We start from the raw sequence: 14,656 nt of genomic DNA on the forward strand, positions 1-14,656 counted from the left end.
TTAGTTTATGCTTGCTTTGGAATAAATACCAATTTAAAAGGGCAACAATCAAGACTGAGAATGTGTTGGCTGCCCCTGGAGGTTCAAGGGTAAATTCTCCTCTCTGGATCAGCGTTGTTGGATAACTGCTCTCTGGTTTGGGAAGGCAGCTACAATACTCTGCTAACTGACTGAACATCTATGGTAAAACAAGAAGCTAACACTGAAAACCAAAATATTCATTGACCCAGTATACATTTGACTTTATTGTTGTGGAATTGTGAGGCTGGGGTAGTCTGGTGGAGCAGTGAATCTCCATACCATTGATATCGCAAGCCGGGAAGATGCTGCTAGCAATAACCCATGGTGGAAGAGTCTGTTAGATGAAGAGGCCTAGAGGCTGAAGAGAGGTACTGAAAGAAAAGCAAGTAAAAAAGGTAAAGAAGAACAGCCATCCTCTGGTGTCATGGACTCTTGTCTCACTAGGAGTACTGTCATTTTGGAGCTCTATCGCCACTTGTGATGTGACAGGATGTATTAGACAGCTAAACTAGTGGAGTAATTTACAGAAGCGCTTCTCAGGATGGATTCATGACACACATACCTACACCTGAATATAAGCGTGACTTTAAAGAGGCCTGGGATAGACCTAGGGAGGCACAAATTTGCCAGGAATGCAGACAGCCTGGGTGCCCAAAGTAGTCAAGACAGAGAAATCCCTGTTTTCAAATTCTTACTCACCTGGGTGGGAGAAAGTTGGAATCATTCACATGACAGAGGAATCCTTTACATCCACCAGCATAATAACTTGGCGCCAAGTATCGCATCATGTTATTCTTTTTTACGGGAAGTGGTGGAAAATTGGAAGAGACTATGAGGTCTGCTCTACATTTGACGGAGCTATTGTTTGGAAAATCCCAGTAAAACTTCATTTCCCTGGGACTACAGAGAAAGTAGCACTGTACGCCCTGCTCGTGCACTGCACCGCAGCATGCTATAATTCATGCAGCTGCGTTATACAGACACGTACACGAAGCACACGTGAGCACAATTTGAGAAGCACCGTACTGAAGACAAGCTGGCATTGACATCAGCGAAACAGTCACAGAGTAACTATATCAGTCTTGATTTTATCAAAAGCAAAGCTACAATATGACGGTGCTAAATGGTTGTTGTAGTATGTCCTTGTTAGCTCCGGAGCAGTCTGGAGCTGCTTTGGGGCTTCCGTCACTGAAGGCTGTGGTGGAAACCTCTCCGTATGTGGAACACCATGACATAGCAGCAACCTGTTTTTGGTTAAAGAGATCATAATAGGTTTTAAGTAAACAGAATAACAGAACTTCTATCCTTTGTTTTATTCATGCATAGCTGCTATTTTCTTTGTATAACTATATCCTAGCACATCATGTTATGGTTGTCACAGTTGATATTTAAATAGATTTCTTTTGTTTGATATGTTACTGGAATTAATTAAAATAGTAAATCTTCCTTGGAGCAGTAGAACTAGTGAGGCCCGATCACCTGGTGATTTCTGCTCTCCCTGTTCTCTTTGCTACCCCCACTGGCAGGTGCTGGGGCTGCCGGGATGGCTAACGCCTGGCTGCCGCGCTTCTGGGATAATGGGCTGGTGGCGTCTGCCTCTCACCCGGTGCAAGCACAGGCCCTGATTTCTGTTGCTTCTGTGAAGCCACTGACCTTTTTTGGGTTTTTTTTTGTTTGTTTGGGTTTTTTTGTTTTGTCAAACTTCAGCAAGTCTTTGGTGAAACCTGCATCTCTGAGAACTGATTTCCCCATGCCAGATGGGGAAATTTGGCTTACGCATCAGAAAGTCGTTACATGGGAACCAGGAGGCAGGTGATCAGATGGCAGAAACTGTGTAATAATCATTTTAAAAAGCCCAACCCACCACACTTTCTTAATGCCTCTTATCTAAGAATCTTAAACTGCTTTGCAAATAATGAATCCATCCGTTCTCACTCAAGCAATGCCATTTGCCCGAGGAAGCATAGCTGGAGCTGATCCAGGAGCTGGCAGCGCCTTGCGCAATCTCCAAAGATAAATGGTTGCAAGAATTGCCTCGTGCTTATGCAGATACCACCGAACGACGAGTTTCTGCCGTCTAGGGCATATGCTGAAGTGCCCAAGCTCATTCCTAACGTGTGAGCGTGGTGAATCACCTTTGCTAATTACCCAGCTGAGAAGAAGGGTTAATTAATAGGTGGAGAACTGTGTTAATATGACTGTACTGTTTCTGAAACGTGAACTAGTGTCCTTGCATGGGGTAGCTCTGAGGACATACCTCTTCATCTGTTGTTGTTGTTTGCAAATTTTGCAGCTTCTCTTAGGCTTTTTCTTCTTTGAGAACACTCGAAATAGAAGGCTGATGGAGTGCTAACGGTGAATTTCATTAAGAAGTGCTAAAAAAGCAAGAAACCAAAGAATTATTGAGGCACGTACAGGAGGGGTAAAAGCAGGAACCCCTTTTAAGATCTCAGCAAAACCATTTTAACATAACACGATGTGTTAGGAGAGAGAAGAGAGGATTTTAAACACACATTGAAAAAGTAATTTGTGGTGACAAAAGAAGCCCAATTGTCTCCCCATCTGAAAATAAGGTGCTTTTTGCTCTTTTCTCTTAAAAAAAAAATATTTGGCAACATTGCCTATACTGTTTTAGGTGACGTTCTTCCAGCTTTTCTTTATCTGCCTTAACATCTATTTTGTGTAGTTGTTTATAGTCGTTCTAGGAAGTCTCCGAAGTGCTATAGAAATAGAAGGATGCTCCTAAATGAGAGGAAATCAGTTGATAAAAATAGCAGTTATCAAAAATAATGATTTGGAGGGCTCTGCTGTAACCACTTATGCAGGTGGAAATGTTTCTAGGAGTGTGAGGAAACAACCATGTGTCACAGCCACAGGAAATGCTGATTTCTTTATTGGCTTTGTCAGAGTAGCATTTTGCAGATAGGTCTGAGCCAGAGAGCTTAATGGAATGAGCCAGCCGGAAGCAGCCTTCCTTAGAGGAAGGAAACCGCATTATCCTCTAATAATAAATAGGAAGAGGTCTCTGCAATCACAAAATCTGGAGACACTTGTTTTATAGAAGGTTATGTCTGAGCCATTCAGAGGGACCAAAGGAAGTTAAGTACTTTCAACCTTCAAGGTGTTTTTGGAGAGGGATATTGTTCTTTATTTTTCCCCCAAGGCAACCCATACTTAGTTCCTTATCCCGTGAATCCTCTGGAAACTATTCTCAGCCAACGGTTTATCTCATAGTTGTGATTTCAAAAGCTCAGGTTATTGTTACTGTTTTTCCCATGCAATTGTAAAAGGAAAAATCTATGTTTTGTTTATCCTGCAAGAGTCAGCAACAGCACTCTTCAATGCGGTGGGACCTCATGGGTGGTTACCAAGGGAATTGACTGTAACTTTGGGTCAGACTGATGGTATTTTGACAACTCCATCGTGGTGTTCACCAGTGCATTTACTCTGCTCAAGAGACTTATTGTAGCTATGTCATAGAGCTAAACTCTGCAATTTCAGAGCAAGAGATTTTTGCAAGCATCTCACAGACAGCATCAGTTGGCAGGGATTTGTCCCTTTCTTTTCTGCTATGATGAGCAATCCAGACTCTGAGTAACACAGCAAAAAGACAGTGAAATGTATAAAATGTTAAAACAGGACTTCTTTAATAGCAGAAGGTTATGTTGCAGATTTTCGTCTCCAAAATAGTGAGACGGTTGACAGAATTTTTACTGATTGTATTATTGTTTTGTAGCACTTGGCTACTTTGCACATTTGATGCTTTTTCCTACTGAAGGCTTATTCATGCTCCATATTGTACCATTCTTCTCCAGATCGAATCCTCTCCCTGCTACCTGCTGACTGTAAGGATCATCCGGATGAGAAATCTCCAGCGAGTGGACACCTGTAAGTATCTCCATTCTTAGTGGTATCTCAGTACAGGCAACAAGTTTTCTTCTATAATTGTATAGCAACATTTTCCAAGTGTTTCTGAAATAACCCAGTGTTTACGTAAACTAATGATTTTAAGCCAAGTCAGTCATTGCTGCTTGCTGCTGCTTCATTGAAAGTTATTCCCGTGCTTTCTGCTTGGTTTAAGATTTGAATGTGTTTTGGAGAATAAATACTTTCTCCCAAAGCAAGGAGAGTTTCTGACACAGGTAGATGAAAAAGACCACATCCTGTGTTTTTGAAAGGAAGGGGTGATTTTGCTGCGGGGTTGTATCACCTTGGGAACCGTGGCCAGGAGCAGCAAACGTTTTCATCCCCCAAATCTTGGTTCTGACACAGATGGCACGGTCAAGAAAAACCTTTCTAAAATCATTATCACCAGGCTAATGCCATTATTATTTACCCTGAAATGACAGACAAAAACCAGACTGACTGAGAGCTGGATGCCTTGTCCCTTCTAACGCTCATGCAGCAGTCTGGCAGTTGTGCAAGCATGAGTCACGCAGCAGGAAAGTGGTGGGAAGGGAGTGAGCGGGAAAGGAAAACACCACTGTTTAGTTAAAGAACGTGGACTACCCACATGTGCGGTGAGGAGAGGCATTTCACACAAAATAGACAAGTTAACAGTTTATTTTGTTTGAATCAATACAGCTACATGACCACTTGTGAAAGGATGCTGAAACTAGCTGTAGGGTGAGTGTGGAAGGGAAATGATGTAAGCCTGCCGTCTCTTGACTGTCCTGTTTCACTCTGAGTGGCAGCAATCAGGACCGTAGTCTCTTGCACAAGAAGGGCCAGGGAAGGTGTTCTGAAAGATGAAGTTTTGGATTTACCAGGCGGTATCATTCCCATCTTAACCTGTGGTTGTCACATGTTTTTCTGGAAGGTGTATCAGAGAACTTCCCTGTGTCACAGCTCCGAGTGAGATATATGCTAGCCGTATCTTAGGTCAGATCATCGGGTCGCACTCTCTGCACCTGTACCTCCTTCTTGGTCCGTGGTTGTGGCGCATGTGTGATGATGCAATAACACAGAAAGGTTTCATCAAAGGCTCATCTCAGATCTGCGTGTCAAGTGGCAAGACAAAATCACAAATAACTAGGTTGTAGAAAGAGATTGTGCAAGCAGAACTGAAGCAATATTTTGCATTAAATACACAGCTGACTTGTTTGCCTACATCTACTCATATAATTAAGGGTTGTTTGATATGCTTTGTATCTCAAAGTACAGTTAAGATACATGAATCACACCAGTAGAACAGAGTACTTTGCCAGCCAAACAGCCAAAAGTCATTGATCTCCAATGATAAACCTGAAGTCATGCAGTATTCATACAGAATTACTTTTTTAAAAGTTTTAAAATCAGTGCCATTTCTTCTAGGATCTCCAAATGTATTTGAATACCTACTTTTGACATTTCAAAATTCTTCAAAGTGTTATTATCTGCATAGAATTTCCCAGATTTAAAAAAAAAAAAAAAACAAAAAACCCACACAAAAAAAAACCCCAAACAAACAAATAAAAAATGGTGGCTTAAGACAGAAGGAGGGCAGCCTTAAAACTATTTCTTAAATCAACTCTATAAATGACATCTATATCTATAAATGACATAAAGATAAGCAACTAACTTTGCAAGGAAAAGGTACGCAAGAGGCAACTTGTTCCTCCTTCAGAGAGATACTGATGTGCCTAAGCAGGGCAAAATGCGTCAGGCAGCCAGACTGGCCAGGCTGACTAGACCTACCCTTAATGGGGAGACATTTGGTATGAGCAGCCAATGTTTTCAGTGTTAGCACTCAGTTTCCTGGCAGCCTGCTACAACACCATCATCTGTGCACTGCAGTGTTTCCGCATTGTTTATTAATAGAAATGAATAGACTAGGCTACTTCAGCTGGAAGGGACCTGCAATGATCACCTAGCCCACCTGCCCGACCACTTCAGGGCTGGCCAAGTGAAAGCATGTCATTAAGGGCATTGTCCAAATGCCTCTTAACCACTGACAGGCCTGGGGCATCGACCGCCTCTCCCGGCAGCCTGTTCCAGGGTTTGACCACCCTCTCGGTAACGAAATGCTTCCTCATGTCCAGCCTAAACCTCCCCTGGCGCAGCTTTGCACCGTTCCCACGTGTCCTATCGCTGGATACCGGGGAGAAGAGATCAGCACCCGCCTCTCCACGTCCCCTCCTCAGGAAGCTGCAGAGAGCGATGAGGTTGCCCTCGGGCTCCTTTTCTCCAAACTAGACAAACGCAGAGTCCCCAGCCGCTCCTCACAGGACGGTCCTTCCAGCCCTTTCACCACCTTTGTTGCCCTCCTCCGGCCACATTCAAGGACCTTCACAGCCTTCTCAAGTTGTGGGGCTTTTGATCCTGCTTCTTGTTTATCTGTAGCCATGGGAATGGTAAAGACCTGGGTATGTCTCACAGACCTGAATGCAGAGTGGACATGGGTGTAATGAGAGCAGGAGGCGAAGGCACATAGTATGCAACCAAAATGCCTGAAGCGAGAAGACATCCCTACGAACCATGGCTCTCAGAGTCATCAGTCTGCAAAGCCTGTGGTGCCATCTGTGTGATGGAAACAGATGCTACTGGGGTAATTTCTGTTGTTGCTACCTGAGAGCTTGAACACGCAGCAGAAAGACATCCCGTAGCAGCCCTTTTCCTTCCCTTTGGGATTTTGTTCCAAAAGGGAAGGAAAGGAAAAAGGGAAAAAGAGGAAAGCTGAATGGTGGAGGTGAAATGTCCTCTCAACTAACACAGTCAGGAAGAAAGTACAGTCTAAGAGGTAAGAGTGGTGGGAAGGTAGAAGTGCATTAATGCAGATGATATGACTCCAAACAAGGACAGTTAAACTGCTGTCAGAACCTAATTTTTTTTGTTTTTATCAAAATGATATAGAAGGTGGAAAAGAGCAGGAGAGAGTTAGGGCCTGCTGAATATTTTTCAAACAGATTTTTCCATCAGAGGAACATTGTTTTTTGACTCTGAAGGAATGTGTTGATATCTCTACAATTCTTTTTAGGAAAAAATTGACACAATTAAAAATGGTTTTCTGTTTCTGCATTATAATGTTAAAAAATGGAAAACCAATAATTAAAGTGTCAGTTGACATATCACAATGCATTATATAATTTCTGAAGCAGTTCTGAATTTCAGTTCTCCATTCTGACTTGGACAGAAAAGCAGCAAGCTTTTTGGAACAAACAGACTTTCAACAACGTAAAATGCAGCCTCCACCCAGTGGAGATAGAGCCAATGGCTGTAAGGTGACACCTGGCAAAACCTGGTGGAGAAAGAAAGAAAAGGAGAAGACAAGAAAAAAGCCTTTCTTGTAGCCAGGCGAGTTTTTCCTTTCCCCGCAAGCTGATGTACAAGCTCTTTTTTCCCTGATTGACCTGCACAGTCCTTACCTGCTGCTCTCCATTTACTGCTGCCATCACTTGTCTCTCTCAAAAGTCTCATATCAAAGGACATCCATTCTCCAAGTTAGTATCCTGTTGCATTACGTGATATCTGATCATTTTATTGTGAACAACTGTGTAAGAGAGAGTTACAAAGTGCTTCAAGTGTTTCAAGAAGTATTTGAAGAAACGTGGCGTTCCCCTAGCACACATCATGTTTTTGGTTGTAGCCATTTGAGATATACTTTAATTTAGGTGTCTTTGAGAAATGGGATGGAATATCCTTCACTAACCTTCTCCTGGTGTATTTCTGGAGAGAGACTTGGCCCCTCTCTTCCTGGAGGAGACAATTAGTTAAAATCAAATGTCTAATTCAATAAGCTCCCTCTGGAGGAAGACTCTGCTGTCTCCTACAACGGGTAGTTCTGCAGCTGCTTTCACAGTCCCTCACCACGAAAATCGCTGAAGGCACAGCAGAGGTGGAGACGTTTTGCAGTTGCTTTCAAAAGGTGGAAAAGGCTCCCAGGCCCCTCTCCTCAGACAACAGCTGAGGGTTGGGGTGTGTGTGCATGCACACATAGCACAGGAGAGCTTGGTGGTTGAGAAACTGAAGAAAGTGGCTGACCAGAAGAGGAAATCCTCACCCTCTTCTTTTATACACAACATTGCTGTTGTCTGTAACTCATGCAAGGAAGACGAGAAACCACCTCCTATCCTAGGTCATCTTATGGTCTGTGCTTTTCCCCTCTCAGATTGCATTGAAAAGAGTTACGTGACATCAGGCATTTCTGCATTTAAAGAACTCATATTTACTGCTGCCACCATGCAGTAACCTTTCCAGCGTCATGCAGCACCACTGACTTTGCCACATTAACAATTGTTTTGCCTCTTTCCCCTACCCAGTAAGCCAGGCTGATTGCTACGTGTCGTTGTGGCTGCCAACTGCGGCTTGTGAAAGATGCCGCACTAAAACTGTGAGAAACTCCAACAATCCGGTGTGGAATGAAACATTTTATTTCAGGATCCAGAGCCGGGTCAAGGTAAGAGGCCAAAGTTGTTTGCTTGAAGCAGCCTGAAGATGTTGTGTATAGCGGGTCTTATTTATCTCCTCAACTGAACCCAGGAATTGTTTAAGAGGTGGCACATGAAAAGGGACTGTTCAATTTGTTTAACAGCAGAGATGACTGAGTTCCTGTGCCTGTTCAATGGTGCTGTTTAGGAGGGCCAGAAACTGAGCTTGGTATTGAAGTTTTAGGGAAACTAAAGACTCATATGAATCAGTGCAAGATGGATATGGAATCTGGTAGTTACGTAAGCTGCTGTGTAGGTATAGTCAATGTATTACTCATGTTACAGCAGTTAAACTGAACTAGGGAAGAATGACTATTCAATTTGCAGTATGTTTTTCCAAAGGGGGATGATACCTAATTTTCTCCACTTTTCTTCTCAAGCACATCCCCAACACTCCTTCTTCCTTAGAGCTAATGATATCCAGACTGTAGAAACTATAAAAAAATCCTTCTCCCTCTTTTTCCAGAATGTGCTGGAGCTGACAGTGTATGATGAGGATTTTGCTACTCCAGATGACCATCTCCTCTGCGCACTCTTTGATACCGCTAAACTTCCCATTGAAAAAACAGTGCTCCTGTATTTTAAGCCCAACTCGAAGGTGAGAGCAAAAACTAAAAATTAAGAAACTGGTGGAGAGTTATACAACGCTTTCAAAATCTTGGGGTGAGCTTTCTGAATCCACCATGGATGACTTATCCCAATAACATGAATTGCCATTCAAAACATAAACACAAAAAATGCTGTTAAAAATCTGGATTTGAGAGCCTGAGCCCCTCCTCCCAGTATTTTTATAAATGATTAAAGAGCATATGGCTGAAACAGTGCAGTAAGTAGGGGAGGGATCTGACTGAGCTCTCTCTGAGCAACACCGAGGCTGCACAGCTGTGGCAGGGTAAAACATCTGTAATTTTTTTTTTTCCATGTAATTCATAGCTACTACTTCCTGCCCCTTTGATTGTATCTACTTTCATCCCAAAGGCAAAGCTTAGGTTGCCCCTATGTGTCTCCCAGCCCTGTCCTCTGCAGTGATACCTCAGCTAGGGCTGAGCCTGCTGAGTCATCTGCCAGAATTAGCGCAGTTCTGGAGCTCTGAATGATTGATTGACTCTGTTTCTCAGTTTCCCATCTATAAAATGGGAAGAAGAGTCTTGATTCCCTTTGAGATCTATGGATGAGATCAGTGAAATATCTCACATGCAACTTCTTGCTACCGTGAGCAGATTGCTTCTGGTCCCCAAACTACGTCATTTCAACTAGCTCATACGATTCAACGCTGCCTTACAGGGGGTCGTATAACTGTAACTCTGAATCATTCAACAATACCAGTCTCTGTTTGTTAGGTTAAAGTGATGGGTGGAGAGTATCTCTAACTTCCAAGCTAATAGCAAGGACAGTAAGTCATGGCAGGACAGTGTCAGTGCTGTGGTTTAGCCCCAGTCGGCAACTAAGCACCACGCAGCCGCTCGCTCGCCCTCCCCTGCAGGATGGGGGAGAGAATCTGAAGAGCAAAAGTAAGAAAACTAATGGGTTGAGATACGAATAGTTTCATAATAGAATAATAATAATAATTATTATCATCATCATCATATTGTAATGAAAAGGAGAACAATAAGAGGGAGAGAGAGAGAAACAAAACCCAGGAAAAACAAGTGATGCAACCACTCACCACCCACCAACAGACGCCCAGCCAGTCCCCAAGCAGCGATTGCTACCCCTTGGCCAACTCCCCCCAGTTTATATGCTGAGCATGACATCATACGGTATGGAATATCCCTTTGGCCAGTTGGGAACAGCTGTCTTGTCTGTGCCCCCTCCCAGCTCCTTGTGCCCCCGGCAGAGCACGGGGAGCTGAAAAAGTCCTTGACCAGTGTAAGCACGACTTAGCAACAACTAAAACGTCAGCGCGTTGTCAACATTACTCTCGTACTAAATCCAAACCACACCACTGTACCAGCTACTAGGAAGAAAATGAACTCCATCCCAGCTGAAACCAGAAGGGCCAGGAATAGTTAGGAGAAAAAGGTAGAATTCAGAAGACAAAGAAGTTAAAAATTGTCTTTCTGCAGCAGCTTCATACTAAGAGATAAAAGTACAGGTTGTTTTGAAGAATCCTTGAGGAAGGAAGGAGTTGAGGAAGGAATTGTTAAAATATTTGATTTGAAATGTTGTTTCAGACCTTCCAGTCTGAAATATTTATCACAGGCTGCGCATTGCAACCAATTACTGCAATACTGCATACCAGGGACCTGGGTTTAGACAAGGGAGAAAGCATTAGGTAGCTACATAATTTAATTTCTTGTTCTTGCTTTCAGGCCAAGGAGGAACTAGAGGTTGAATTCAAATTGGAGGCCGCGTAAGTGATATACAGATTAGTTTAAAAAATGCAAAAATCATTAAACGCTAAAACAAAGAAATAGCATTAGAAGTCACACTTGGTAGGATTTCTGTAAAAACGTGGCAGACTTCTACGTCATTACTGCTCTCTCAGACATCTGCTGATTTCTTGAGTCAGCCTCTTCTGTAGTTTAGCTGCTTTCAAAGATGCATCTCCCAGCATTGCCTCTGCTACCCACAGTGTCAGATTTGCCTACCTGGGGACATTTCAGGAGACTTTCTGAGTGTGTGTGCATGCATGTCGATCCATCTTTGCAGGCCTGTTTCAGCTTATGCGTTGGACAGAGTCCTAACGTTGAACCATCCTGGTTAGGTTTCCAGTATCTCTCTGACTCCTATGGTTTTCCCTTGCAGCACAGTTTTGGTTCTAGTAATTCTGTTTTCTTTCTGCCAACACAATGACAATGTGACGGAAGCTCTAGTGCAGGGCTTTCTCTCCAGCCTGGTCAGCCTGCCAGCCATACGAGTCGGTATTTTTGTCTCTGTATTGCCACAAGGTAACTAAGGCACAGCAGCAATGAAGTGACCAGCCTAAGGTCAGCCCTCGTACTAGTAGGGAGCCAGGACCAGAATTCAAGTCGCTCCGCGCCATCTCCTGACTTCACCTGAATGATCTGGAAAGCTTTTTTTTTCTCCACATGTAGTTGGTACCCACTGTCCTGTGCCCCTTTGATTGTATTTGCATACAAGCAGACACATAGAACCGGGCTTTCCATCAGGGATGTGCTGGCGTATTAGCTTGTTACCGCTGAAACACATGTACCTTACATGTTATAGTGAGGAGAAGGATTTGACTGCCTAACTGCAGATCCCATTTTAGATAATCATGAGATTGCGCTGCAGAAAAGTAGCCATGATACACATCATTCAGCTTTGGCTCAGAGGCAAGTCCCCTCAGAGGGGTGCTTAGTCCAAGCAAGCATGGAAAGGAGGTTGTTACATACCTGGCCATCATTCGAAAGGGGGAGAAAGGGCAACGCCCTGGGCAAGGATGAGTGGGCATTTGTTTGATCTAAAAAAAAAAATCCATGTTTTTCATTTTGTTTCCTAGTTCTGGCCCTCATGAAACCATTGCTACCAATGGAGTCCTGGTGGTATGTGTCTTTTCCCCAAGATATTTTCTATGTTTCCTTAACATAAAGGGGAAGGGAAGGTGGGAGCTAGAGAAGCCAGTAGGCCAGTTCTTTCTCTTTCTTCCCTCTTTCCTATTCAGATACTTTGAGAATGGGATATTTTATTGACCTGTTCATTGAGGATATCCCATTATTTCCAATTTTTCCTATATTTTGATACACAACACACACACACACACACACACAGAGCTTTCCTCTGGTACAAGTACTCCTTCAAAAAATGTACTTCTGTCTGCCAAATCACATTGGTAAAAGGACTGTGAAGCCACTTGCTGATAACCTACCAGCCCTTTCCTCCCCTGGGAGATAAGCCGTGCCTGGTGGGTGAGCTCAGCATTAAGTTTTGACCTATTGTAATTACATTATGTGAAACAAGAGTGAGTGCCATTAAAAAAACCAACCCAAAATGTTAATAGCAAAGCTTCTTCAGGAAACCCTTTCTACTACTGACTCTTGATCTCTCAGCAACATATCTTTCATTTACGTGTTTCCCAGTTTAACCCTTTATGTCTAGTATCCTGAATATGCTCCTGACGTCTGTCTTTGTATCTTCCTCCTACTGTGCCGTACAGTATTGTCACTGGAGGATGCTCCACAACTCCCTCCATAGCTTTCTTTTTTCTTAGTCAGTGACTACTGGGCAAAAGCCCAGAAATGCCAGGGATTTAGGCACTTCAGGTAATTAGACATGTCCAAAAGCTGAGTGATTCACAGTTCCCCATAACAAGGTAGGGATGTGATGATCTTTCCCACAGACTCCCGTTCTATCTTTTACAGTGTCGTGAACTTTGCTGCTTGGAAGTTGAAGTGGCGGAGAAGATGCAGCAGAAATCAAGTAAGGATATTGTTTTGTTAATTATTTACCAATAATTGCATTCTTACTGATGAGAGGATGCCCCTTTCACATGCTGTATTAGTGGAATAAAAAATATTGACAGTATTCAGTGCAGTTAACACCAGGTAAACACATTAGGTTGTTATACGCTTTGGTGACTGCATCTTGTGCTCCCTTAGGTATATGTAAATGAGGTCTGTTAGACCGGCATTAAAGTTGAGTTTCAGGTTTTATATAATAGCGAGAACATTCGGAGTCCACTTTCTATAAAAACAGCATCCACTTTGCTCCTTTCCCTTTGCTGTTAGTGTTCCCTTCAGAGCATTTCCTACTAGACAAAGCTGTGGTCCAAACCCTACAGCTCTGCTACCTGCACCCCACTTTTAATCAAGCCAGCACAATTTTTCAGTTAAATCATAGTGACTTTTCTCACGACCTTTGTTTTGCTTTTCTAGAGAAAGAGCTTTCTCTCACCGTGAAGGGCTCCTTTGAGGGGACGCAGGACATCACGCTGGGCCCTGACGGCGTGGCCAGCCCCTCGGGTCCCACCAAGTTCCACTATATCAAGTATGCGGAGCCAACACTGGACGTCATGTTGCCAAAGAAGAGGCGCTACCACCCTGTATGTTGGAAGTGGCTTTAATGATGAACTGACCAAGAGTGCCTCTCTAGCAAGTGGGAGGAGGGGGAGAGGGTAAACCCGTTACTGTTTTTGTCCTAAAGCATGTTGTTTTCCCAGTGGACCTGTAAGTACAGTACAGAGACGGGGTCCCCAGTCGTGATGCTGAATTCGCTGCCCATGGGAAGGAAAACAACCATTGCAGAGGTAAGCTTCACTTCCAGTTGTTAGGAATAACAAGTCACTCAGGTAGAAACCATTCCCCATAATATTGTCACAGGTGGCCGCTAAGAGGGTCAGAAATGTTCTGATTTTTTCTCAGACCTTGAACAAAGAGGAGCTTTGTTTCTCCAACCCTTTTCTCTACAGAAGCAGGTCTCCATTAGTCTCCATTACGTGCCAGTGGTTGATAGAGAGACCAACAAGAATGTAAAAAAATATTACGATTTCTGCAGCGCATCTCTGGGAGACCAAAGACTCCCTGACTCCTCCTTTGCTTAGGGTCCAAACCGAAAGTTGCTCCTTGGACAAAAGCTTGGAAAAAGTTAATAAACCTGCCCTTAGTAAACCATGTGCTTCGAAGGGCAATATATTAAAATATATTGAAAATATCAGACATAACGTGGATTTTAAAAAATGTAATGAGAATATTGCTTGAAATAGATATACGTGCTGTATAATTCTGAATGAAATTAATAGAAGAGAAAGATCGTTGCTATAAAAAAAATATGTTTCTGCTAAGAAACATTTACGGATGTCCAGATTATTAGGGACAATCTTGTTCAAATATTAGTTATGTTGTGAAGGACTGGGAGAACATCAGATTCCAGGGCCATTAAAACATCCTCTCAGAACAGAGTACTTTCGTCAGTTAATATGCAGGTTGCAAAGACAGGATCAAGTCTTGGCAGAAGCAAATGCAGACTTGCAGTCTCTGCACTGTGAGACTGCGGCCGGGATTTCAAAGATCTGCCGTGTATTAGAGCATACAGTGGGAAATGTACAAAAAAAAAAGGTATTTCAGGATGCTGCAAGAAAGCTCGTGAATAACATGGAAATGGGACCTACTGCATGAGCCTCAGAAACCTCCTGTACCAAGGCTGTTAATAGTTTCTGCAGCCTGGAAGCATTTGAGATCTGTGGGTAAGGATGTTCTACTAAGGATAAGTGAATGCATTTGGAAATCACAGAATCACAGAAGTGTATGCTGAGATCTCAGACATTTCACTTTACAACTGCCAGGCCTTGC

General features: G+C 43.1%; 1 protein-coding gene across 1 annotated transcript in view; it reads left to right on the top strand.

Annotated features, from left to right (window-relative positions):
- LOC104046958 (cytosolic phospholipase A2 epsilon) overlaps positions 1-14,656 on the top strand; it is a 35,586-nt gene that overhangs the window by 6,105 nt on the left and 14,825 nt on the right. Inside the window, exons 3-10 of the mRNA XM_009507198.2 lie at positions 3,837-3,909; positions 8,259-8,395; positions 8,893-9,024; positions 10,739-10,779; positions 11,872-11,914; positions 12,731-12,788; positions 13,244-13,410; positions 13,528-13,614. Coding sequence (XP_009505493.2) covers positions 3,837-3,909; positions 8,259-8,395; positions 8,893-9,024; positions 10,739-10,779; positions 11,872-11,914; positions 12,731-12,788; positions 13,244-13,410; positions 13,528-13,614 — 738 coding nt within the window. The remainder of the gene's footprint in view (positions 1-3,836; positions 3,910-8,258; positions 8,396-8,892; positions 9,025-10,738; positions 10,780-11,871; positions 11,915-12,730; positions 12,789-13,243; positions 13,411-13,527; positions 13,615-14,656) is intronic.

Source organism: Phalacrocorax carbo, chromosome 10 (genome assembly GCF_963921805.1).
Source record: "Phalacrocorax carbo chromosome 10, bPhaCar2.1, whole genome shotgun sequence".
NCBI classification, from domain to species: Eukaryota; Metazoa; Chordata; class Aves; order Suliformes; family Phalacrocoracidae; genus Phalacrocorax; species Phalacrocorax carbo.